The 24,365-nt window shown below is 39.1% G+C and overlaps 1 protein-coding gene across 4 annotated transcripts in view; it reads left to right on the forward strand.

Moving 5' to 3' along the window:
• Window positions 1–23,767, forward strand: part of PTEN (phosphatase and tensin homolog) — a 49,384-nt gene extending 25,617 nt beyond the window's left edge. Inside the window, exons 5-10 of one of the 4 annotated variants that reach the window (XM_082309004.1) lie at window positions 2,767–3,005; window positions 8,440–8,581; window positions 10,858–11,024; window positions 11,369–11,439; window positions 18,210–18,268; window positions 18,961–19,129. In XM_082309004.1, coding sequence (XP_082165130.1) covers window positions 2,767–3,005; window positions 8,440–8,581; window positions 10,858–11,024; window positions 11,369–11,439; window positions 18,210–18,268; window positions 18,961–19,010 — 728 coding nt within the window. In that variant the 3' untranslated portion in view covers window positions 19,011–19,129. Of the gene's footprint in view, window positions 1–2,766; window positions 3,006–8,439; window positions 8,582–10,857; window positions 11,025–11,368; window positions 11,440–18,209; window positions 18,269–18,960; window positions 19,186–20,187 lie in introns of those variants that run through there. The other 3 variants (XM_082309002.1, XM_082309003.1, XM_082309005.1) reach the window with 3 other exon arrangements.
• The last annotated feature ends 598 nt before the right edge of the window (window positions 23,768–24,365 follow it).

Consider the following 24,365-nt stretch of genomic DNA (forward strand, 5'->3'; position numbering starts at 1 on the left):
CATCTCTGTGCACAGTAGTAGAGCTTGATACTCTTCATACAGTGTTTCAGAATGGCTGGGTAGATAAGGAGTACTTGTGGGTACGTAATTGTAGGAGATGAATAGATTTTGGCCTTACTGGCTAATACTACATCATAGCAAGGGCTCAACTTCTTTTTTTTTTTTTTTTTTTAAACCATCCCTCTAGTTGTAAAGAGGTGGTTTAGATCATGACCAAAATGTAATTGGCTGCTTTAATGTCTGAATATAGAAGGACTGAAATTTTCATTTTGAAGTCATCTTTACTTCTGATTTGCTCTTACAATGCTGAATGACAACGTCCTGAAACCTCACTCAATACATACAAGCCAGAAAAAAAGTATGTTAAGATCTGCTTGAGCAATACTTTGGGTAAGAGGAGAAAAGGCGTAAATGAAAAGGACGTACTTCTAATATGTCCAGAACATATGCTTGCTTTAGTTTATGCTTTCTATTACAGGGGTGCTCAGATCCCTTTGCTGTCAATCCCAACCCAAAGTGTTGCTTGTGACAGCACCTTTCGCAGTTCCTCTGCATAAGACAGCACTGTTATGGGGACCTACATGTTGCTTTTTTTTTTTTTTCCCCATCCCCAAGTTAGTTACCTTAGATAACTAAATTTGTGACTTGGGACTTCCCTTAGCAGAGGAACAACAGTTCCACTTCAAAATCTTCTGAAGTGAATTAATTTCAAAGGGATCTTCTCATTTGTACACTTAGCATGAAACGCCATAGTAGTTCAGTATTGAACTTGGATGCTCTTGCATCAAATTCAAAACCAAATGTTGAAAGCTCTTCATCTTCTTTGGACGCTAGCTTTCTGTCTAGGGTTTTTGCAGTTTCTGAAGTACCATGCTGGAAATTGCCTTCTGCTTTGGCACAGACTTGCCTTTTTTTTTTTTTTCTTTTTTTTTTTTTTTTTCCCCCTTTATGTGCTATGAGATTTTTCTTGCAACATCTAGGAGCTTGGAGAGAGTAATCAAAACCATTCTCCATGCTGTGTGCTCCAGTGTTAGGAATCAAAATCCATGGAGGACCTGCACCCTCTAAGCTCAAGATTGTGCGGCTCAATGTTTCCTAAGGTTGCTTTCTGACTCTTAATCCCTCTGCACCATCACAGGGCACCCATTTCATCTGCTCCTCATTCCATCTTTGAAGAAAATACCGCAAGGTTTGCCTTTGATCCCAGATCTTGGAGAGCATCTTCAGCATGCTGTTACTACTTGGGATTTTTCAGGCTGTTTTTTCAGGACTACATTGTCTCTCCTTTTTACAGGAACCTTATTGGACGTAGTTAAGATAGACTCAAAGTTGTACGAACAAATTCGCAGCATCTCCTAACAGCTTCTTTTCTTAGGGGTTTCTAAATAAATTCCTCCTTTCATTTACATCTGCTGCAAAAAGTGACATCCCTGTAAGTTCACGTAAAACGATCATTTGGGGAGTCTTTGGATCTTCCATGTGGAAGAATTTATTAGTGTATGTTCATGTTCGTTAACCTTTACTGCTTCCTTAGTAAAGATTATTCACTTTATTGGGCTTCCCTATTTGATCTTCTAGGAGATTAAGTGGGCAGTCTGTACTGTGAGTGAATAAACTGTCCTTGCAGATCCTTCTGAAAGGCTTTGGACTTGTGCTGCAGTAATTTAGCAGTTCCATAACTACATCCCTCACTTCTGCTCTTTTAAGTCCTTGGGGATTCATCAAAAGGAGCCTTATGTGTGTGACAAGAGAGTAGTACTTACAAAACGAATACAAACACTTAGCAAAAATGAAATTTATTCATCTTTAGACCAGAAAAGGAAATGGTGTTTCTAGCTGAGAATTTTTAAATGAACCAGACTTATATATGTAAGATCCCAAGTCTGCTGATCGCAAATTGGGGTGCACTTTATAAAGTGCTGTTCTCCTAATGAAACTAGTACAACCCTATGTAATTCTGGCAGTCAGCATGGCATTGTCTGTCATCTTATCCAACGTGTGAGAGGTTTGGGTGCTTGTCTCTTCTTATTGCTTATTTTTTGCTCTCTTGAGTTTTCTTTCATTTCCTGCATGCTCACTTAAAATTCTTTCCACCTCTAGATGGAAAAAAGTGTTTGTGTGCATGTATATATCCATATAAGAAAAAGGACAACTTCATTCAGTGGTTTGACTTGAAAACCACTTAAATACTTCAGTATTGCAAGTGTCTTACATGAGGTTTTTTTTTTCTATTACCATTTCTTAATATGGAAATTGCAGATTTTTGTTTCAAAACCCCTTTGAGCAAATTCTGAGAGTTTGTTCCCAACATAGTCCCAACTGTGCTCAGAATTTTTCATCAAAATTCCTATTGTCTGATCAGTGACTGAGGTCTGGCTCTGTTTTCTCTCAGCAGGTAGTCTAATTATTGGTAGAGTAATGGGTTTTCACAAGGTTATTCTTTGTGCCAATGCACTCTTAAATTCTAGAAAGTTTGTGATGCAAGATACAGAGTCTGTGCCACTCATTTCGGTAGCGGTGTGAAATAGTCTCTATGTAGCAGGTTGCTTGGTTATATATTACTAGAGAAATGTCTGCAATGCATATAATATGCAGTATGTTGCTGAATAATATTAGAATAAAAAAAAAATCTACATATCTATATGTAAGGAGGGGGTTTATTTAGAAAGTTAATCTTTTGCATGCTTGTCACAAAGTTGAACTGTCTAGTTGAGCTTGCTGTAATTTCCTTTTGAGGTTTTGATAGATTACTTCTTCTCATTGCAGTTGCACAGTACCCTTTTGAAGACCATAACCCACCACAGCTAGAGCTTATCAAACCTTTTTGTGAAGATCTTGACCAATGGCTAAGTGAAGATGACAATCATGTTGCAGCAATCCACTGTAAAGCTGGAAAGGGACGAACTGGTGTAATGATATGTGCATATTTGTTGCATCGAGGCAAGTTTTTAAAGGCTCAAGAAGCCCTAGATTTCTATGGGGAAGTAAGGACCAGAGACAAGAAGGTGAGCTATTTTCAGTTCTCCTACCTGTGTCTTTATACTTTTCCTACTTGAGGTCAATTTGGATAGTCAAGCCCTTTCCATCACTTTCCATCGGTTGTGGTATCTGGTTTGATTTAGCTTTAATGTTACTGGATCAGTGCAGTTGTTCTAAATGAAAAAGCTTTTCTAAGCAACAGTAGCAATTAGTCACAACACTAAAACAGCCTGGTTTTTCCATCTCCTGTTCAAGAAGGTCTGGACAGTTTATTTTAAATAGCCTTTCAAATACCATTCTGCTGTGTATGGCATCAAATAGGCAGTTGACGAGTGAACTTTCTCGTTCAGCATTTTCGGCCCAAATAAGAGGATTATTCTAGCTTGTTTTGCCTGAATGGATGAGCTGTTCAGCTCCTCAGGTTCTCTTAGTTTCTGTGGTGGTGTGTGGAGATGCGTAGTCATTACAGTGTGCGTTACAGTTGAATATCCCTATTGGAAGAGTATATCAGTCTGTTGTTGGATGTCTTTTCAATAAAAGGGTAGTTAAGCCCAGATGTTGACAGCCTCAGAGCCTGCTTCATGAGGTGCTGCCATTTAGTTTCTTGCACTTCTCCAGAGGAGAAATGGGAGAATCTCATTTCAGAGAAATGATGTTCATGGCTACAAGAGCTTTCTGTTAAGACCTTGTCAGTGGTACAGACAGACTTAGCAGTAACTGTGTGTTGCACCTTTCCGGCATAGTTCTGCTTCATTAATGGGAATTTAACCTCCTTATTTGAAATCTTCTCCAAATATAATAAGGTGTGCCTTGCAAGGTCACTTCAGCAAGCTTCCCTGTTCATCTTCCATCATTTCCTTGTGTATGTTAGTAGAGCAGCCCAGGGGGATCATCCTGGCAGGCCAGTTTCAGCCTACTCAAGTACAGAGCTCTCTGTGTTCCTGTAATATTTGCGTAAAGTATTAATTTCACAGTGTAGACCTCTAATGAGCAGAGCTTCATATTTGAAGGCTCTTGAGAGCAAAAGTGTCACATAAGGAATTTTAGAATTTGGCTGTTAATTCATTGGAAGGAGCAAATAACTTCTTAGTTTGCTCTCTTTACAAGATGGAGCTGTTATTCCATGTACTTCTGAGAAGATAGTTGTGGTGTAATACTAGGGTGGAGACAGTGTCAAGGTTTCCCATCAAAACTTTGTGGCTTTTGGTAAGGGTGCATGGTAGTGAATAGGAATGAGCTGTGTGATGAATAAACAGTGTAGATTACTCCTGCTGATAAAGATTATCTAAAGAGCTGGATAAAATATCATGAAAACTACAATTAACAAATATGCAGTGAAGCAGATCATACGTCAGTTTCCCTTTTGTAAAAAAAAGGTTACTATTTCTGCGTGTTAGTGTGTTGAGGGTAAGGTCAGTTAGGTGTTCATCAGTACCCCAGTGGTACCTCTGGCATGTTTGAGGTAAGGGAGAACTTAGTAAATAGTGAGAGCCTTGTTTATCTTCACTGTAAATATTGTCTGTAACCAGCAACTTTGGTGTTGTTTTGATGTCTCTACTGGAAGAGTTGATTTCCCCCCCCAAGCTCCACTTGAGTGTGGTTATCTTTATGTGGATGGTGGGCAGCGTGTGATTCACATAATCCTTAAAGTGGTGTTTATAAACAGGTATTCTAGTGCAGGTAGGTTCTGGGAGCTTTTTCTTCCCTTGCGGCCTGTATTTCAGTGTTCTATGTCAAGTGCTGCTCTCTGATTTGACACTTCACCACACCTTTATATAACTGACTTCCTGAACTCAAGGTAAATGAGGCATCAACAGAACTGTTTGCACCTAGGGACAAGAAAATGCATTTTTCTTTTTTTTTATTGCTGGACCAACGTATGCATGATGAAGGAAAACTGGCTTTAATTAGGTACCAAATTTTCTTCATTTAAAGCAAGCACAAGGTGCACAGTTTGTGTATAGCTGCTCAGAATAGTATAGCTATAATCGCTGTTGCTGCCATTAATGTGCATGGCAGAGTGATTCTTGAGAGGGTTTAGTCCATGCTGGCAGGAAGTGTGAGTCTAATTGCAAGAGGAAGTATGACTAATTGGTCAAGAGAACAACCTCAAGTACTTCTGTAGCAAGCATTTCCCAAGTGTCTTTTGGGAGAAGAAGCTTCATAGAGGCCTTTGCAACATCAAGTGAGAGTTGTAGATGAGGCTGACAGTTCCTAGATAGTCTGTTAATACACTGTCATCCTGGGAAAGGTAGCGCGGAATAAAACATTGCAAAACTGAGTCTAAAAGTCTGTCTCTGACAAAAAAAATGGGGTTTTTTGTTTGTTTTTTCTTTTTCTATAAGCTGCCTCTTTTGAATTCTGTAACTCATCATAGTGGGAGGATCCTTTTTCAGAAGAAGAGAATGATGAAGATTAGAAAGTATTGGCTTAAATGGTTGTGTTTATCAGTCACCACCACTGATGAACAGGAATGATTTCTATTTTCTCTTTGAACCAAGGGAGACAAACTGTTTTCTGAAATTGGATAAAGAACTGTTAGTTGTCCAGCCTGTTTTCAGAGCTGAGGGAGAACTAAACCCCAAAAAAAGTCTTCTGAAAAAGCTGCTGTTTTCATTGTTTGAAATGGTTAGCTTATCACCTGTTTTTTCCTTAAGATGGACACTGAAATACTACTCTGATGATGAAGACTGACAACTTACCTTCCTACAGCTGGAGAAGGTCTTTATTTATTCCCACTTCTGCATTGAAGGTTTTATGGTGAGGATTAGTCTTGTAAGGAAGCATAGTCTACTCAACAGATAGGTATCAGCTGGGAACAACTATTCAAGTGCTTGAGCTGGAGATGATCTGTTCAGGAGCATTGTTTGACCATCATACTGTTGTATTTTTAGGAACAGCTCCTAATAGTGGTGTAACTGAACAGGAAATGGAAACCAATTATTTTGTGTGAGGAAGTCTCAGAATGACTCTTTCAGCAGGGTAGATAGCCAACGTCTGATGTGACAGAGCTGATCAGTTGTGATGCCTGTTTGTTCAACGTACTCAGGTGACAAACTCTGCTAAACCTGATGCTGTAAGCCTAGTCTGAGGCTGCAGCTTTAGCTTTACTCTCACAATAGGGCATGTTATTAAAGTGAATATGGGAATATTACTTCCAAAAACGTTTGTTCTTCATAATACCGCCCATGCTTCATTGAGAGGAGAACCAGCAGCAGCACCTGACAATTTTTGCTGTGTCTGCACAGCTCTGCAGTGCCCTGTGAAACTCTGGCATAGGGACTAGAGAAGCTTATCTAATGTCCATTTAAAAAATGATGATGGTGATAAATGGGAAACTTAAGCTTCTGGAGGAGAAAATACTTAAACTGCTTCTCTGTTCTTTTATTCTTCTTGAGTAAAAGTAAGTGGGGACTGATTGCACCTCTCAGAATATTAGCTTGTTACGAAAGTGTTCTGCTTTGAAATCAGACTTTTGGAAAATGGGGAACTTTCTGTTCCACTTCAGTGTGGCTGGTTCTTAGGATCTCAGGGTAAAGACTGTGTGTCTGGGGAGTAAAGATCTCTGGCTGAAGGAATAAAAGTGCCCTCTTGGCTGAGAACTGGTTTTGCTTTGAGATCGACTATCACTTTATATAGCTATGAAAGTGATTGTGTTCCCTTTGTTCTGATCCCAGCCCTGGTTGTCCTGATAAGGTGTGCTGGGGTTTCTCCGTAGGGCACATGTTTTATGACATGGAGAAGCTATGAGCAGAGGGACGTGTTTTCCTTACCTGCATGGTTTGCTTCTAGTTGGCAGCGTTGGCAAATTACTGATGATTTGCTCTCAGGCTGGGATTTTCTCAGTTGTGAAGCTCAGATCCCAGGAAAGCAAACTTTAAAGCTCCCTTAAGCAGTGGGTCTGATAACTACTGAGATGACATCTGAACCAAAAACATTGTCAGTGTAGAAGGCTACTTAAGAAGGTCATTGTACAAGTCGTGTGGGATAAAGTCTTTTGTGTAATTTAGAAGCAGCTGAAGTGGTAAGGAGATATAATTATCAATGTATTTTTTTAAATAAAAGCAGGACATGATAGATGCTTGCTAAATAAAAAGTACTCTGGCCACTCTTAGCTTACGGATGTTGTAAAGTGAAGTAGGTATTAGAACTAATAGTTTGTAGAAATACTGTGTTCTAGGTTTTGTGACCAAAATGCTCAGACTTGTATAGGAAAACCTTTTGTTATCTCCAGTATATTGCAATTTAACATTTAGTTTTAATATGGAAGTTTACTTACTAATGCTGTTGCAAGCATATAGTATGGGTTATTATAAACCATGTAATACATTTTCTAGGGAATTAAATTATTTTTCATCTTTATCACTTTTGCTTGAAAATATTAGTGATAAGAGCTTTAGAACTATTCCCTTACTTGAAGTTTAAGTTGATTTAAAATCAGTAATTTAAATGTTCTTTGGTTATATGTTCTCAAAGCAAATGTTTACTTCAGAGTTGTAATTAAACTGAGAAGTCCTTCATTTAACAGTTTAGGCTATTGGGCATATAGTAAATTAAACCTTCCACTTCTGATTTTTGTGAAAACATTTCAGAAGGGCATTTTGTAATAGAAGGTAGCCTCAGTCTTGAGTACAGTGATACTAGCAAACAAAATTAGAATCTTTTGACTTAAACTGCTGTTGAAATGTAATTCCTGTATCAGTGCTTAAAAATTCGTATGTTCAAGGCACCTCCTGCTTAATGTCTGACACTCCCCACCCCAAAAAAAAGTAGCAGCATGAAACCATCTTTTACATGTCCCTCAGGGTCTCTGAGGTGTTTGTTTTTATGATATGGAAAAACCTACATTCTTTGCCTCATTGCTTGAGGTGGATGTTTGGAGGTACATACTAAAGTAACTGGAAAACCAGTGTCCTGCTTGTTCCGTGCTGGGGACTGGTCAGTAATTAATCGCCTGATGTTAGATAATGTGTGCGAAGAGCTTCCTCTTAAATGCTCTGCAGGACGAGTACAAGAGATGTGGACACATGTCTAGGGAAAAGGGGAACACGTATAGAGGCTGTCTTTGAGGATGGTTTGGAGGTGGATTATGTCTTTGCTAGTCCTTCAGGTGCCTAGGGTGGTCCACAATGAAGAAATTGCTGAAGGTCGTCACGAGTTACTGTACCAAAAATCCCATCTGGCTGGGTTTCTGTGTAGTGTAGAAAGCAGTGCAGCACTCCGCTGCTTTCTAGGTACAGCCATCTTAGATGCTTTATTCTGTGTGCCGGTCTCCAGTGTAGCTGCTGCAGAGGTATACTCAGCATAAATCACAATAGTTTATTCCAGGTGCTTTAGCTACCTTTTTCATTTGTGGTTTATTTGCCTTTAGTTATATTCTGAGGTAATGGGCAGGAGTTCTGTTAGTGATGCTAATAAATGGTCTTGATGGTTTTTGATGTTTATTTTCCCTCTGTTTAGGGAGTGACAATTCCCAGTCAGAGACGCTACGTGTACTACTATAGCTACCTGTTAAAGAATCACCTTGATTACAGACCAGTGGCACTGCTGTTTCACAAGATGATGTTTGAAACAATTCCTATGTTCAGTGGCGGAACTTGCAGTAAGTACCCAGCACCCTGCTAACTTCCGTTAGCTCTTGTAAGGAAACACATCGGCCTTGGAACTTGGTTTGGTTATGTGACGGTTACCATTGTGTTATGTGACATGAAGAGCTGCACATCTTGATGGAGGAGAAGATCGTACTTAAACGCTTCATGTTCCAAAATCTGCTGGGTTAGTGTGGTCTATCTGCTAGCATCTTCCAGGTGTAGTAAATTGAGGTCTGTGAAGTTGTATGGTTGCTTTAAATTGGGAAGTGTTTAATGATTTGAAGATAAGCGATGACATATATATTTGGATATTTGCTCCGTACTTTTATAAAAAGTATTTGTTTAATATAGCAACTCTTGGGAAACATGAATTGCTGGAAAACATTTGGTTAATGGCGTGTTGGCTTCAAATGCAGCAACATCATTCTTCCCATGATGTTTAAAAAAAAAAAAAATCGGTTCAACTGGGTAAATATCTAATTAACTCTCAAATAAACTTTTCTTTATATGGAGCCTTGTAAAGTGTTAATACACCTGTAAACGATTAATCTGGTTTGCTGATACACAGTGTGTTAGTAAAGAACAGCAGATTCCTTGAAACTTTGAGTATAAATATGAATTCACTTCTGTCCATCTGTGGGCTGCGTTACAGGACAGTAACTGCCTAGTGTTGCATGTTCCTTTTTTGTTAGTGGAAAAAGTCTTTCCAATGGTTTTGCTGTGGGGATTACTGTAATGTGTAATTAATTCCAGTGCCTCCTGTGGCTTTGATTAAAATTGCACTATTAATATTGTTGTAAGACAGTACCTGAACATGTAACGCACATAAGAAACGGTCAAGTAACTTGGCAAGCTAGCTGTAGTTACAGGAGGAGGAGGAAGGGAGGAGCCTCTGCCAAAAGACCTCTGCCTGTAAGGTAGAGGTGTGGAGGTTACAGATTTCTGCAGTTATCACTTACATAATGTTTTGCATAAACTGTGCTCTACTTAAGAAGTCAAGTTACAAGTATGAATTGCTCGCGTGAGCATTAACTTGTTTGTCTGTAACAGGCTGTTAGCATGCTATTTTTACAGTAGGATTTTGGGGTAAATCAAAGATTTGCTAAGTACCTGAGAAGACAGGGTAACTATCAACTTCAACATTTTTGTGTACTGCAATATTCCATATTCCTGTGGAGTTCTCAGTGATTTTTCAGAATGTGGAACTAATGGTTTGTGTTATTTCTTTAGTCGTGTTATCTACTGCGATGGCAGTAATTTTACCAACACGTGATAACTTGAAATCTGATTTCCTTGTTATCTTCCTTCTGTTTTAAAGTTACTGACCGAGCAGAGTCATGCCTCTCAGGCAAAACAAAGGGATGAGAGGGTTTCACAGCTCTGATGATTTGAGGGAGATAAGTAGCGATTTTATAGCTAGGCCATTCAGCAAAATAGTGTGGGTATGCTCTGTTGGGACTTCCACAGCTCTGCAGGGGTGATTTCAGGGTGGCTACGCACTCTATGGCAGGGTATGGTTCAGTGTGTATTGTCTAGAGAGCAGTCTGCATCTGATACTAACAGAGAAGTCAGGAGTGAATGCAGAAAGACTTCTTTGAATAAGTTTTGCGTAATATTTCTGACTTTCATGCTGGTGTCTGGCAGTTTCCAAAGAAAATCTGCTTAGGCTGCACAAAAAAACCCCTCATAATTTCAGCTGTTACCCCTGCAGTTTTAATTTGGAATGTTAGGCCGTGGCTGCCACTTTTTTGGTGATGGTGATTTACAGGACAGACTTCCGTCTGTGTCTATATAATCTGTTGGTGCTGGTTGGTTTGTGTATTAATGTTAAATTTTGTCCTTGTTTTTGTTTGTATAACAGTTCTGTTTGTGTAAGCAGAAGTCAGTTTGTGCTGGCATGACTGCCCACTCTGCAATTTGAAGAAGAGATGAGAGAGAATAAAACCCCTCAGTTACATCTATATAATATAGAGATGAGGGGCAATACGCAAGGCAAAGTCAAGAAGTTGTCACTTCATATAGTAATTTCTTATTATATTAAAAGGAAACAGCAACTTTCTAGGAACCCTGTGGTTGCCTGAGAGTATTGCTACAAAGGACAGAAATATGTTAGGTTGTTTCCAGTAACATCTAGCAAAGTTTGATGGCCTGTGGTGCTTAACTCTTAATAGATATTTATTTAACTTTCAAAATATCGTAGCTCGTGATTGTGATTCTGATACTAATATTGTGCTTTTTGACGCTTTAAGGCATTTCTTATGAAGTGACGCTCTGTTTTGCCATGCAGATCCTCAGTTTGTGGTGTACCAGCTAAAGGTAAAGATATTCACCTCCCCTTCAGGACCCTCAAGACGTGAAGACAAGTATATGTACTTTGAATTCCCTCAACCTTTGCCGGTATGCGGTGATATCAAAGTGGAATTTTTCCACAAACAGAACAAGATGTTGAAAAAGGTTGGTTTTCTCGCTTTTCTGGAAAATGTTGTTGAGCCAATACTGATGCAGGGTTGGGATGTTGTTTATTCTTCAGTGATGTGTAGTCACTGTATTTAATTCTTTGATGTCTAGTTTTCCCAAGGAGAGAATCTACCACAAAATGAAAGCTGGATATTTTGAGAGTTGGTGAGATTAAGTACAAAGGTCGGATAAAAATTATACTGGATATGTACTGCAGTCATTTGGGTAGTAGTGAGTAATCTAATTGAGGAAGAAACATTCTCATTCTAAAAATAGACTTGCATACTGAGCAAGTTAACTCCAGCTGTTTTCTTCACTAAATTTTCCTAACGTTTGAGCAGGCACAGAAGATCCTGTCTGTGTGCTGTTGGCTGATTTCTACCCATCTGTCAAATTTGGTTGAATTTCTGAGGTAATTGAGTTCCTATGCACTTTGTAAAAGTATCTCTGCAATCTGTTCAGCCATCTCTTGGTTCCCAGCTGCAATGCCTTGACATTAGACATTTAGAGAATTCACTCAAAACTGAGAATTTTATCAGTGTCTCAATTGTGGAAAAAATGCATCTGGAACTTATTTTGACACCAAAGTCAGCAAGTTCTTAAAGATAAATGCCTCATCACTGGGTTTCATTAATTCTGGTGCTTGTGGGGCTGGTTTGCATCTACCAAAGTGAAAGGTGAGGAAGAGATCATGTGGATTAAAGGCTACTTTTGTATTTACTACTTAAAATTCTTCATGGATAGTTGTTCACTCTTTAATGGATGTTATAGAACTTAAGAGCATTCATTGAGTGAATCCTGTGTACAGGCAAAGCATGAAAATAAGAAAATGCCAGAGTGGATTGGGAGACAAACATGAGTGGTCAGATAACAGAGTCTCTTATAACTGTGTACGCAGGTTGTACCTACTAGATGTGTATGTAAATACACAGGTACACTATTTTGTGGGCTTGTTCAGTTACAAGGCATTGTTAACTAGTTTAATGGTGTAATTTCACTAGCTAGAAAGGTCATGTTCTGTTGTTTGCTATGTGCTGATGTCTGCAAAACTTTTTAAAGTTTCTTAATGGGAGCATTTTCTTCTTCTGCCTGTTTAATGAGATGCTTTACTTGGTCAGTGTGGCTATATGCAATACAGAGAACTGTAAAACAAAGCATTTTAAAAGTAGAAATTCTACTTTAAGTCAACATTAAAATTATTGACATTTAAAACTGCAATGCACAGGAGCTAGTTTTGAGAACGGACTTGTAAAGGAGCACCCAGATAAGTACTGTGGGCTAGACATGAAGGATGCAGGGAGGAGATGAAACAAACCCCAGACATCTGAGACAAGGTCCTGTTTTATCCAGTCTCTGTCCTGTCTTAACTGTGAATTTGTCATTTCTTTACCATCTTCAGTAATGCATGGATTGCAAATGGGCTTTGTAGGAAGCATTGTGCTGCACTGCCCCTTTTGAGTAAGCCCCTGAAATATCAGTGCACAGCTCAGATGCTGGATCTTGGCTCTGTAGCACCAGGAATGAACTCCTGTGTTTGTTTTACCTCTATAGAGAGTACTGAGATCCAGTGACAGCATAAACTAGACCTCCTTGTTATCACATACAATTTCTGTAGCATAAATTTGGTCTTCGAGAGAGTGTAAAATTGTCTGCAGAAATGCAGCAAGCATGTTACTATGCAGTAGTTTCATTTCAGACTGTCGTATCAGCCATGGTTTCATTTCTTAAGAATCTCTTTGTAGTTTCTGAGTAGCTGGTTGATTTTTTTTTTTTCTTTTTGTCTATTTTTATCAAGTACCTGAACTATTCAGGTTCTGTGGATTACAGATAGTGCAGAGGTGCTCCTTTTCTCAGTGTTTTTGGACTGCTAGGGCCAAGAAATGCTGAGATGGTGAAAGCTCTTCTTTCCACGTCTGCAAGCTTTTCTGAGAGATAGGAACTGTCCCTTCACCAGACGGAAGTCTTTACAATTGTAAAGAAATGACCTTGATAATCTGCCTCAAAGATCTGTTGAATCTAGTGTCTTAATTGCCCTCAACCTTGTGTAAAAATGGAGGCCAAAAGAAAGTAGGTATATGGTGTTACACAGTTCTGGTAAGACCACCTCTGTTAGCTTCTGCAGTAAATGTAGACATGAATTGAGGGCATCAGGGACTGGGTCAGTGGATCCTCTCGGATGTAAGCATGTTCATCTGTTTTATGAAACCACTGCTGAGGTCTTCATATTGAGAATTAGTGAAATATTCCATCTGTGACATGTGCTTTGGCACTAGAGGAGATCTTTGCACATGGTCCTTTTGACAATGTTATGTAAAGTGACTACGGTGGGAATAGGGCAAAGGTGAATATATGTGGCAGAAAACCTACCTTGGCACAAAGTTGAACACAGTTCTCTGCACAAGTGTTTCGCATCTGTGCCTGTTCCTTTTCTAGATAAAATGAGTCCACGCAGTTTTTACTCAAAACCCCAAAAGACAGGCCTGTGGAGAGTTGTCACATTTTGGAGATCACCTCTATGCAGTGATCACCTAATTAATGAGGAACAGCATAATTAGGAGTAACAGGATCTTATTTTTCAGAGGTTCTGGTTTATTCACATGTGCTTATGAAAGCTGGAAGTACAGATCTGTTGCCTGTCACTGGTTCTTGCTCTTCCAAGGTTTTCTGTTAGCTGCTAAACAAGTTTTCTTGCACACGCTTAAAGGCATCACATATCTACCAGTCTGCATTTTAACTTTCCGTAAGAAACCTAATCAAAAAACTAGTAACATTAATTCTCGATGCATTCTGGGCCTCAGCCTGGAGAATGGCTATGTCTCATCTCTGGAAATAAAGCAATCTTCTGTGTCCTCCTGCTGGGTCTGGTTTGGTGTTTGATACCACTGATCTCAGCTGAAGCGCTCCAGATTTGCTCACCTGTACTTGTTTTCAAATTTCTTAATCCTCTGAGGAACAGTAGTATTATCTGCAGAGCTCTGTAGTATGGAGGGTCCTTCTCAACTTTGACCAAGCTCTTGGATAAAATTATTATGCATGAAACAAAACAAACTTGAATGACCAAGTGACTTCAAGTATGTAGCATCACAGTGTTAGTGTGAAATTTAAAGCAGTCAAGTGTCCTGTGTTTTTTAATGGCAAAACTTAATTTAAGCAAATTCAGCGGCTAGCAAGAGATGACCTCAGCCATAGGATTATTGGTGCTGGTAAGAAGATATTGGTAAGAGGGTGACTGATTTGAAAATGTTACCCTGTTTCAGCTCTTCTATAATCTGTGCCACCTGGCATCAGTTAGCAAGTCCACAACTTTTTGTCTTTTCTTGTCTAATAACGTTGTTTATTCTTGGACTGTTTCTTCAGTATGATGTAGCTACTTCCTTTCAAGAATGAAATGCATGATCATATGAGAACAAAATGGCTTGAGGCTTGAGTCAGTTATTATGTATGAGTTTCTGATGGATGGAAGTTAGTAATTTGCGGGTTTTTTTAGCATGATTTTTGTTTCTCTGACTTGTAGCTTGGCTATTTTTCCATCTCTGCTGCTTTAGTCTCTCTAGGTTTGCTTCCATGTATCTGTGCAGCCTTTTTCTTCCAGTTACTGATGTTGACATGGTAATCTTAAAGTACTTCAGAGTATCCTTACATCACTTGGTTCAGTGAGAGTCTGTTTAAAAATAATACAGAAGAGCTTGTCATCTTCCTGTCTGCAGAGCCTGGGGGTAAAGGAGACCTTTTTCAGCAGTCCTCCCAGTATAGATGAGAAGGAAATGTTGGTATGGGGGTTTTTGTAAGAGTCGCTGCTGGTTTATACCCATACTCTAGTGTAGGCAGGGTTGACAGCATTGTTTGAGCTGTTGGATATGCCATTTAGATGTTGGGTAAGAAGTTCTGCTACACAGTTCAAGAGGACTTTGGGTGATTGCTGTTTAGAAAACACTGAAGAATGAACTCTGAAAATGTCAGAACACTTTAACTGTTGATCTGAAAATGGTACAAGAAGTTCCATCAGCCATGACTACAGGAAGGCTGTGAGGCCAGCACGGAACAGGTTGAAACATGATCTCCATCTTCTGATTGCTGGATAGCATCTCCAAAACCCTTAGCTGGTGCTGCAAAATGATTATAAGTGCCTGTAGATCTCTCTGCAAAATTAAACTCTCAGGAGGATACGGGAACTCCTAGCTGATGGTTTAAATGATCTTGGATTTGGATCTCAGTCTGCAGTTAGAGGCAGATATTGGCTCTAGAGTGAGGTATATTTTTCTGTCAGTGTGAGAACTGAAAAAACTGCACAAGGTAGGGATAAGTATTGTATGTCAAAATAATGTGATTAAATGAGGTTCTGTCTCAAGTGTTTGATACTGCACTGTAGATTTTATGATACAGATTTGGTTATGGGAAGAAATACATCTGTGATCTGTTTTTTTAGGGCAGATGCCTGTGATGTAACTGAAAGTGAAGCAAAACACATTGAAAAAAAGCCTCTAGCTAATAATAATTTTCAGGAACCTATTCATTAAATTGTGTTCCTGTGAGGACTTGATCTGGTATTCTGATTTGCTATATAAAGCTTGAGTTCAGTTAATGCCTTGATTTTTAAAATTCCTATCTTTGGCCCATATTACATCAACTTTCTTCATTCTCTCCCATGAAATATCTTGGAGCCTGATGCTTTAGCTGAAGCTGGCTGAATCCTTACTTTGAATAATGAATTTTGGTTTTCAGTGAAAGCAGTGACACAGTTATCAGCCTTAAGAGCTAATTCCAAAAAACATAACCAAGTCTTTGCTCAATTTGAGTGGCTGTGCCATGTTCCAGTACCCATGAACTTATTTTATTAAGCTAATTAAGTTAGTGTAGTGGGAAAGGAAGGAAAATAACTTGATGCTTTAAAAAGCTGGAGGAAGATAAAAGGATAAATGACCAGCTTGGCCAAGTTGTATTGTTTAGTTTGAGTCCCTGAAGACATCTCCAAATTTATCCCAAGGAAAACAGATTAAAAGATGTCTAGTGAGAATTTTGTCATCTGTCTTGTCTTCTCCAGACTCTATCAGTAAAGCTGAGTGCCTGCAGTTGCTTGTTCAGGCAGGCCCTTAGGTGCCAAGTAAATCCTTCCTGGTTCTGCTCCACCAGATGAAGTTTAAGGTGAGGCATGACAAGACCATGCCTTCTGCTTCTGCTGGCATTGGTTTACATGCAGTGGCCCTGTTTGCTTTGGCGCTGCTTTTCTCCAAAGCTGCTTCAGCACTGTTGGTATAAGCCGTTTTCCATCCATCCGCTGCAACGTGTTCATCAGCTTTGTCCTCTCCTCTGCTAACCTCACTGGAGCTGTCATGGATGCCACTGAGGACCAGTGCCAGAGTGCATTGCTGCTTCTGCATTGTGGTCCTGAGAAGGATGAAACATAGTAGTACCATCACCCCAGCCACAAGAGGTGGGAGCTCCCTTAAGTGTGGTCGTGGTGTGGAATTGCACTTTATTCTCTAAATCCTCACTGGAAGGATGGCCTCTTCACCAATGGTGAGACTGCAGGTGGTATATCCAGCTGCTTACAGAGCTGTTGGGTGCTGGAAACGTCAGTTCAGGCTTGCCTTTTCCCGCTATTTATTGCAGATGGCACTTGGACTCCAAATCCCTCCTGTGCTGTAGCTGGAAAGCTGATGCCATTGGTTGTTTCTGTTTTGACCTGAACTGGTCTTTCGGTTTGAGCAGGAGTAGCCATCTCATCTCCTTGGAGGACTATGTATCTTTTTGAGGGACTCGTCATCTGGGCGTAGGAGGAGCCTGGACCAGGTTACCCTGAAGATGTCTTCACGGGGATTTTGCCTACTGCCACTTTCTTCATGAGACATCAGCAGGCAGGCTGATGACTCATTGGAACATTACAGAAGAGTAGACCCTCTTGCCCAGGATGTTCATCCTCTACTTCCAGATCCTGGGGTGTGGGCATTTTTAAGACTGTTTCTGAGATAGTGTTAGTAAAGAAGAGGGTGCTATGTGAATGAGCAGCTTGGGCCTGGCAAGAACCTACTGACTGCTGCCTTGCATGGATGGGCTCCAACAAGGCTTCTTCATAGATGTGATGGTGGTAGTGGCAAACATCTGTTAGTCTCCCAAGACAACTGTAATTACAGCATGTTAATTTGGTAGATTAACTTAATTCCCAAAGGTACAGAAATGCACACAAGCTGGAAGTGGTTTTGTATGCTTTACCTAAAATACTGAAAATGGGTCTACTGACCTTTGGTAGAGAAGGCAGGTAGAAGTTGTTTCGTCGGACACTTCTGAATTCCCAGTATTTGTGTGTTTACATGTTTTATTAATTTGTGATGAAGAAGATATACAAGTGAAGCAGTAGTCCAGCTCTTCCCTGCCCCCTTTTCGTTGGCCCAGGAAAATGTGATATTTTACTGGTGCCAAATTGCCTTCAGCAGGGAGGCATGCTCATATCATACACACTAGAACCACTTCTGTTCCACCTCTGATTCCCCCGTCCTGCTTACCAGCAGAGGTGAATAGCTAGGAAGGTGGGGCAGGACCTGGATTTTCCCATAAGAAATTGGAATTAGATCTCTCTGGTAAACTAAAATATGTAAATTAGCTCAGTTGGTTTGTGTTCTGGTCCTGTATAATATCAAGGAATCTTAGATTCTGGTATGTGCTAGCTTTGTCACCCCTGCAGCTTTAACAGAAATGCAGAAATACTGACTATTGTGGGAAGACTGGCCATTTGCATTTTGGATCTTTTGCCTGAAAGCTCAAATCAGAGTAAAATAGAAGGTTTCATTTGTAAAGAAGAAGTAAATGTAGCTTGGTTTCAGATGGAGAAGTGCTTAATGTGCTAGTCAGGACTAACCTACTAATGGTAGTTTATCTTGGAAACATCAGCTCTTGACTGACAGAAGTATGGCAAATGATGGAGAACTAAAACAAGAGCATTCAGTGCATTCTACGGATCTATTTAGCTGAGAGCTTAGAGGTGAAATTCCTGGGCATATAATCTTCAGAGATTGTCTAGCCAAGAGCAAAACATGGCTGCTTGTTCAGTAGCACATATGGAGACAGACATTCACAATGATCCTACTAGTCATAACGATAAGCATGTAATATACTGGCTGATATCAGTTAGTTCTCCAGTGACTTTTTAAAATCACTGATACATTTATAATTTGCCTTTTTGTACAGGTATACCTGTTGCAGTGTTATAGTGGATATTCTCACTTGTACCTTTCCAGCTGTTGATGGTAATCTGTCAAGTTCTGCTTAAGTCAAATATACTTAAACTGTCAATGCCTCATCTTCTTGTTAAAAACTTCCTGTTGAGTAGATGGACAGCAGACACTTTCAGAGTCAGACTTTCTCTTAGTACTGGTCAGCAAACACCTGACTGGTAGAAACCATCTCCATAAAGCAGTAATGAATCCGCTACGATAGGAGGCCTGTATTTGTAGGGTGTTTTTGCTCAATTACTGCTATTTCTGTGTAAAAATAAAGAAAAGCATTGTGTTATGCACGAAGCTATGGGAGAGTATGTTCTCTATTGATAAATATGACTCACCTAAGCTGGTTCAGGTTGTCTGTTGGGTTTGGCTACTGCTTGGCAAGGTATGAGCAAAAAAAACTCTTTATGCCTTGTGATTACAAGTTTAACATTTGTTTAATTTATTGTCATCTGCTTTTTTTGTAGGTAAGATAGATAAGGAGTGACTTCTGAAAACTTAATTGGTTAAAATTGAGTTCGATTAATGCAGAGTTTTGTGTATTGTCTAGGAGAATTGGTGAAAATGTCTTTGCATGTAATGTAACCAATGATGTCCAAACAAATTTTGTCTCGTGTTACCAGTTTGTTTTTGACCAGCTGATGATGTTAGTCTGATTAATGTGCCACTACTGAATACTAAAGAAAGCTTGTTCTTTTGTGTTCTTCCTCCCCCAGGACAAAATGTTTCACTTTTGGGTAAATACATTCTTCATAGGACTGGATGAAAATTCAGACAAAGTAGAAAATGGAAGTCTAGTTGCAGATCAGGAACTTGATGGTATTTTCAGTACAGAGCGCTCAGATAATGATAAGGAATATTTAATCCTTACATTAACAAAAAACGATCTAGACAAAGCAAATAAAGACAAAGCCAACAGATATTTCTCTCCAAACTTCAAGGTCAGTATATATTATGTGTAAACAAAGCTGAAGAGCTGCATGACGTTATCTGATTTGTCTGTCTTGCCTTATGGAGGAACCATTTGCTCTCTACGTAGAAATTTAATTAATGTATTAGTATTGCCACCACTTAGCAAAGCTAGCTCTGTAAGTTTATCTGCTTTTTGGGAAGTTGATAGGTGTTGAGAGACTGGGAGAAAAGGCTTCGGGTTGTTTCAGGTATTTATCAAAGCCATTAGAGATGAGTAGTAGGAGACCCAGAGACCCAGGTAGCATCTTTCATGTACCTGCTGCACTGCTTGTGAGCTCTGACCTTTACACAGTAATTCCTGAGTTGATTTGCAGAGATGCCTGCATCATGGGGATACCTTAACCTGTGAGTTTAGCTTTGAAGAATGAGCCATTGCCAGCACTGTTTTTAAAACCGAAAAAGGCATTTTTAAGAATTTTAGCATTTTTCTAACTTGCTCACAAAGTATCAGTTAGACCCCAGCAGTGCTCATTTGAAGGTAATGGTCATAGTTGCTTGTTGGAATGTTGGTTGATGGAGACTTTTAAAACACACACACACGCCCTCCCCCCCATCCCCCTTCCCAGTTATAGAGTGTTCATTCCTGTACACTCTTATTACAATCTCTTTGTACTTGCAGAGGTCTAGAAGGTAGGATGGTCAAAAAGCTTATTGTGGCGTGGCCCGCCGCAGTGGTATGTCCTGCTGCTGTAACTCAGAGTACCAGTGGCTGGTACAGATATGCAGAACTCCTTCAGCTGGGCTTGAAAAACTTGCTGCTTCGCTAGTTCTTCATTTTGTCAGGGCTGGTAGTGAGAGGCTGACTAACCTCAGAAGAGCTCTTTCTTTATTTCCTTCTTTCCAGCGTAAAGAGAGGAGCACTTGAGTGATTCAGTGTAGTAAAAGGAGACAAGCTGTTAAAAATTGCATTGTTACCTGTGCTTGGTTAAAGTCCAGGTTCCCTTTTTAAATGTTGTTTTTTCCTTTCCCAGGTGAAGCTATTTTTCACAAAAACAGTAGAAGAGCCATCAAACCCAGAGGCTAGCAGTTCAACTTCTGTAACACCAGATGTTAGTGACAATGAACCTGATCATTATAGATACTCTGACACCACTGACTCTGATCCAGAGAATGAACCTTTTGATGAAGATCAGCATACGCAGATTACAAAAGTCTGAATATTTTTTTTATCGGAGATTAAAAAAAAACCACACACAAAAAAAACCAACCACGAGGAGTAACAAACTTGAATAAACTGAAAAAAGGACCTTTTTAAATGGCAAAAGGACATAGTGTCAGATTATCAATTATAGGAACAATTCTTTCCTGACCAATCTTGTTTTTCCCTATAAATCTACAGGGTTTGACACTTGTCCATTTGGGGGGGGAAAAAAAAAGGTAATGTAGTTCTGATATGTATATACCTTTTTGTGTCAAAAGGACATTAAAACTTCAATTAGGAACTATAAACATGGCACTTTCCCATTTTATTCCAGTTTTATAAAAGTGGAGACAGACCTAATGTGTATACGTAGGAATTCTTCCTTTTGTGTTCTGTCACCAAACAAAGTTTCAAAAATATACAGGTTCACATCCTGCCCCTTTTTTTGCACTTGTGTGGCAACAGAAAAGTCTGCAGTTGGCTAAGAGATGTTTCTAGAAGGTTTTACTACATTCTAATGCATGTATTTTGGATGGGGGATGGAAAGTAATGCTCAGAAAGGAATATAGTCTGCTGGAGCTTGGCCTGTTTACCATATCCGGCTATTTACATGCACCTTTCTTTAGCATGCTACCGTAATTCATCCTGGACAGTTGAAGAGTGGCCACTGTCACTGCTTGTTGTTTGTGCATTTTATTTTTTTAAGTGTAATGGTGCTAGAAAAGGCAGCTAGAGGGAGTGATTCCATACAGGGGTACAGGAATGAACCTTCACAACATCCTAAAGACCCGCAAATGAAGGGAGAAAAATTATTGGGGTCACAGAAAGGAAACACAGCAACAATGACTTAACCATACAAATGTGGAGGCTATCAACTAAAATATAGGCTTGAAACAAATTGTTACAAAATTTGACAATGATTTATTAATTGTTTTTTTCTGAATTGTAATGGCTGCTCCATCTCCTGTATAATCAAGGCCAGTGCTAAAAGTCAGATGCTATTAGTGCATACATCAGTCAATATCTTACATTTATATTATTAGTTTTTCAATCATATTCCTGCTGTGAATACTTCATGTGCTGCCTTGCAAGCTTTTTTTCTCATTAATATAAAAATATTTTGTAATGGTGCACAGGAAATTTCAATTGGAGATTCTCCAGGTTAGTGTTTGTTTTGAGGATTTATGATGCATTTATTCAATCAAACCTTTGTCAGCCATTCCACCCCTTTGACCTTACACATTCTATTACAATGAGTTTTGCAGTTTTGCACACTGTTTTTAAAAATTTCATTAACTGTTAGGGAATTTTACTTGAATACTCAGTACCTACAATATTTTAAAAACAGACATTACACATGTCATGATATAGAGGAAACCAGTGTTGCAGTAAATTCTCAACACTGTGTCTATATGAAGATGTGTACTTTTAAAAAGCAGAGCTTGTCCCAAATATATTGTTTGCTATTAAAAAAAGCAAAAACCAAACCACCCAACAAATTAGATTTCTAAACTGGCAGTGTTGTATTATTTGTTCACAGGGATATAGCCAGGAGTAGGGCTTGAGATTCATTTTTGGTACATAATTGACATGCCCAGACTGCAGATGATCTAAGAGTACAACTACTGTTGCATACAAATGTGAAGTAGCTGACAAAATTGTTCTCTCTAAAGTACGCCATGAATAGCTGTCCCCAAATTGACACCTTTTTTTAGGATATAATACACCCCTCCCCCTTTTAATTAACTTACTGGTGCTGACATTGAAGTTCATTAGCTGTGGTCTTGCCTAGATAACAACTGTGTATGGAATCTGTAAGGGCCCTGTACGGCAGCATTAATGGTAAGAATTTGAATGAGACAATGCAGGACTTCCAGTAATTACTATTGGTAAACGAAGGTATAAAGTGCTTTTTTTTTTTTTTTTTTATCTGTTGGTCAGTTTTGCTCATCAGATTCATGATTCTAACTTCTAACAAAGCTGATAAATATTTTCTGACTTATAGGTTTAATTAGACATTAATAGCTTAATGGATCAAGATTGCTGGTTCCAGTGCTCATTATTCCCACTGTTATTGACGAGCAGGAGGTGGTTACCTTGGGACGTGAGGTTTAACTCTTACCCTTCGAATCATGTTTCACCTTGTCTGTTTTTTAACAGTTGAAAGTTGTGTTGGCTAATAAACAAAAACGTTCATGCTTTGAAAGTATTTGGAAATTGACACTGCTGCGTGTCCCACTTTGGATAATAAAAATTGGATTGGTGCGGTTCCGGTATGTAACGCTGAGGGCCTGATTGGAAATCATGACGCGATGGGCTTTTGCACTGTTATTTTTCCTTTGGAATGTGAAGGTTGGAATGAGGGTTTTGATTTTTTTGAATGTTTCGATGTCTTTGAGAAGCCTTGCTTACATTTTATGGTGTAGTCATTGGAAATGGAAAAATGGCATTATATATATTATATATATAAATATATATTATACATACTCTCCTATACTTTATTTCAGTTACTGCCCCCATAGAAGTTGACAAGAATTACTATGACTGAAAGGTTTTTGAGTCGTTATTAAAACTTTATTTATGACAGTATTCATAATTAGCTTGAACTGCATTCTGTAGGTAATCTTTCCTTGAGTTTCTGGACTGTATGCTTAAACCTTTTTGGATGTGCAGCAGCTTACATGTCTGAAACTACTTGAAGGCATCACTTTGGTAAGAGCTTACTGTTAGGCCCTGAAGCATCCCCTAGTCATTGGTAGCCCCACTCAAAACATTTGCCACAGCTATTAAAGGGCAGTTGTATAAATAGCATCCAGATTTGTTCCTGTGGCACACATTGTAAACTGAAGTGGAGTTTACATGCAGCATCAAATGTTTCAGCTTTCAAAAAAAAAAAAAAGAAAAAAAAAATTAAAAAATAAGATGCTAGTGTGCAGGTTCCATGTTTAGTCATAGCAAATGTGTGCAATATGTTAACGATGCCTGTGGTTGCCACGAAGTGCCTCGTTTACCTTTTAAATACTGTTAGAAAGTGTCATGCATGCAGATGGATGGGGTGGAACTGTGCACTAAAAGGGGCTCCAACTGCAGTGTTTGGCAGAGCTGCCTTTCTCTGCCAGTTCAAATTTTCAGTCTGTTTTCATATAGCATATATATAGATATACTAAAAGAAAAAAAAAAATCAGTCTGTTAAGCAGCCTTACTCTGATTCAGCCTCTTCAAATACTATTGTGCTGTGCAACAGTGGCTCTGTGTGTAATGCTATGCACTGAGAATACACAAAAACCAAGTATGACATGTACAGGATAATGCCTCATACAAATCAGATGTCCATTTGTTATTGTGTTTAACAACCCTTTATCTCTTAGTGTTAAAACTCCACTTAAAACTGATTAAAGTCTCATTCTTGTCACTGTGTGGGTGTTTTATTGAAGTATTTTGAGTATGGAAATGGTCAGCTAAAATATTTTGCTTGTAAGCCATGAAATTTTGAGCATGATCATTAGAGCAAAGGATGCTCCTTGTGTGTCAAGGGATTTTAAGGGAACTGCAGCTTAAAACCCTTTTATGTTTAGAAGCTTTAAACAAGTGTACTCATTGGAAGTGCAGATTGTGTGCAGGGAGATCAAATCCTTTACTGTGATGCTGTAATGTTGAGATGCATGACCTGTTTCCTGGGGAACTAAACCATTTTTAGTCTCCGAGTAAGAGAACTCTTTCTGAAATGTGCATTATCTTATTTTTAATGTTGACCGGTGCATCTTCAGCAAAATGAGATGCGAGTCAAACCTGAGAAATCTTTTCCTAAAGTAGCTTTAAATTGGCAATGAGATGCATTGTTTCCCGGTGGAAAAAGTACGCTCAACATGTATACCAAGTACATAGTTCAGGGTTCCTTCTATTCTTGTTGCTCATCTATTTTCAAACTAGACTTCAAGCCGGCACTTTACTAAAAACATACATGGTGTTCTCCTTTTGTGTTAGGGTTACCCTTTGAGCCTCTAGGAA

This window comes from Platalea leucorodia (genome assembly GCF_965183815.1).
Source record: "Platalea leucorodia genome assembly, chromosome: 4".
Lineage (NCBI taxonomy): Eukaryota > Metazoa > Chordata > Aves > Pelecaniformes > Threskiornithidae > Platalea > Platalea leucorodia.